This window comes from Populus euphratica, unplaced genomic scaffold, assembly GCF_000495115.2.
Source record: "Populus euphratica unplaced genomic scaffold, PopEup_1.0 scaffold1463.1, whole genome shotgun sequence".
In the NCBI taxonomy this organism is placed as follows: domain Eukaryota; kingdom Viridiplantae; phylum Streptophyta; class Magnoliopsida; order Malpighiales; family Salicaceae; genus Populus; species Populus euphratica.
The window spans coordinates 30,010-32,123 of NW_011501322.1; the positions used below are offsets into that span (position 1 = coordinate 30,010).

Genomic DNA, 2,114 nt, shown 5'->3' on the forward strand with positions numbered 1-2,114 from the left:
TTTTTTTTATTAATACTAGTTGACTTATTCCTTATTATATAGTTCACATATTTATTATACCACCTCACCTCAGACTGAATTTATTAAACTTTAGCCACAATTTTTTATTGTTTACTATTATTGCTGTTTTTTTTTTCTGTGATTAAAATATTCTATTAAGCTTGATGAAGAATATAATTCAACTATTTTATTTTATTTTATTTATTTAAGTCTAGGCATCGTTTTTTCAGCAAAATAAAATAAAATAAAATATATAGTATTATTTAAAACTTGACCGGATCGAGTTAATTAATGGCATCGAAATTTAATACATGTGAGTTGGATGGGAATTGAATAAAAGACGGCAAGATCAGCGTTCTTCCCTCTTTCTATTTTTTGGAAGTTGATGAACTCTACACACTGCAGAATCAGCTATCATGCTTGTCATCGCAGTTTTGGGAAACGAGTTATAAATGCCTTGCGCTCTAAACGGCGTCGTAGTTTGGGTAAATTACATTTTGATCCTTATATATTTAACAGCATCCCACTTTTCTCTCAATTGCATAAACTCTTCCCATATCATTCATATATTTTCCAAAAGTGTAATTATTTAAGAAATAAAACACCTTTTTTTTATGAGATATTTGAAACAAATAACACCTAAATTAAAATTAAAATTAGCAAATTTTTATAGGACTCTGCCTATCTTATTTAGATTTTTATCATGTTAATTGCTTTTATTTTCTTGCTTGACTTGATAAATTTATAGAGTTTTGTAAGGAAAAAAAATAACTTCTCTTAATTTATTTTAATTTTTCTGGAATAAATACTTGAGCATGTTTGTAATATTGAATGGTATGAGATGAAAATAAAATTAAAAAAATTATATTCAAGTTCTAACATGTTTTATTTTAATTAAAAATTCTTGAGTTTGAATCTTCCTTTGATTTAAAAAAATAACAATAGTAATTGATGAAGTATGGAAAAAAAAGAAAAAGGAAACACATATGTATAGACAAAAAAGGACAACTAATTAGAGTTAACTACAATAATGCCATTCTCAATTTGTACGGAATTCGTTATCCAATTTTCGTTAAAAAAGGCATACCTCTTTTGCAAACGTTTTGGAAAACTACGAGGATGATTTTGAAGAAAACTTAGCACCAGAACACAGTGAAATATTCGAAAATCTATAGAAAAACTATATTTTAAGCGTTTTTGTTCCATTTTTCTTTTCTTGAAAAGACCAAACAACTTTATCTGCCTGTAAGAAAAGACACCGATTATTTATAACAAAAGACTATCTGTTTCACGTCTTCATCATTCAATCTCCAGAAGTCTTCTGATCTCTGCGTAAAAAGTGGTGCTGGACACAGAAACCCCCAAAAACCAGAAAAAGATGGCGCAAGAATCATCAATCAACACAGCTTCACGTAGAACCAGAATACTACACAACCATCTTGTTCAATCTCATTCAAAACCCACTTCTTGTCTTCAATCAAATTCTTGTTTAAGCTACTCCCCACCAGAACTAGCAGAAAGTTTCGATTTTGACGTCAAAGAAATGAGAAAAATTCTTGATTTCCACAACTTAGAGGATAGGGACTGGTTGTTTGGTGTTATCAAACAAGGGAGCGTGTTTAATGGGAAAGAGAGAGGTGGGAGGTTGTTTGTAAGCCCTGATTATAATCAGACAATGGAGCAGCAAAGAGAGATGACCATGAAAAGGATTGAGTATTTGTTAGAAAGAGGTGCTTTTGATGGATGGTTGACAAAAAAAGGGGTTCAAGCTGAATTGAAAAAGTTGGCTTTCCTTGAAGTTATTCAGATTTTTGATCACTCTCTTTCTGTTAAGATTGGTGTTCATTTCTTCTTATGGTACTGTATTGATTTGTGTTTTGGATTAATGGGTTGCTATTAGATTATTAGTTTTCATTTCTATTTGTTTGTGGTTATATTGTTTCTTTCTGCAATATCTTTTTTCCATTTTGCTATTATTTTTGGGGATTGGGTTAACGGGTTAGTGTTAGTTTTTCTTAGTTTCTTATTGATTTACGGGGCTTTAATGGAGTGGTAAATATGGAGCTGTTATGTTGTCTATTTGGTTGCTGAGAAAATCTGAGGGAAAGAGGGAA

At 30.5% G+C, this 2,114-nt stretch overlaps 1 protein-coding gene across 1 annotated transcript in view; it reads left to right on the plus strand.

The window, feature by feature from the left end:
• The first annotated feature begins 1,203 nt into the window (after positions 1-1,203).
• LOC105117670 (acyl-coenzyme A oxidase 3, peroxisomal-like) overlaps positions 1,204-2,114 on the plus strand; it is a 6,231-nt gene continuing 5,320 nt past the window's right edge. Inside the window, exon 1 of the mRNA XM_011015412.1 lies at positions 1,204-1,857. Within this exon, the coding sequence (XP_011013714.1) occupies positions 1,379-1,857 (479 nt within the window). The 5' untranslated portion in view covers positions 1,204-1,378. The remainder of the gene's footprint in view (positions 1,858-2,114) is intronic.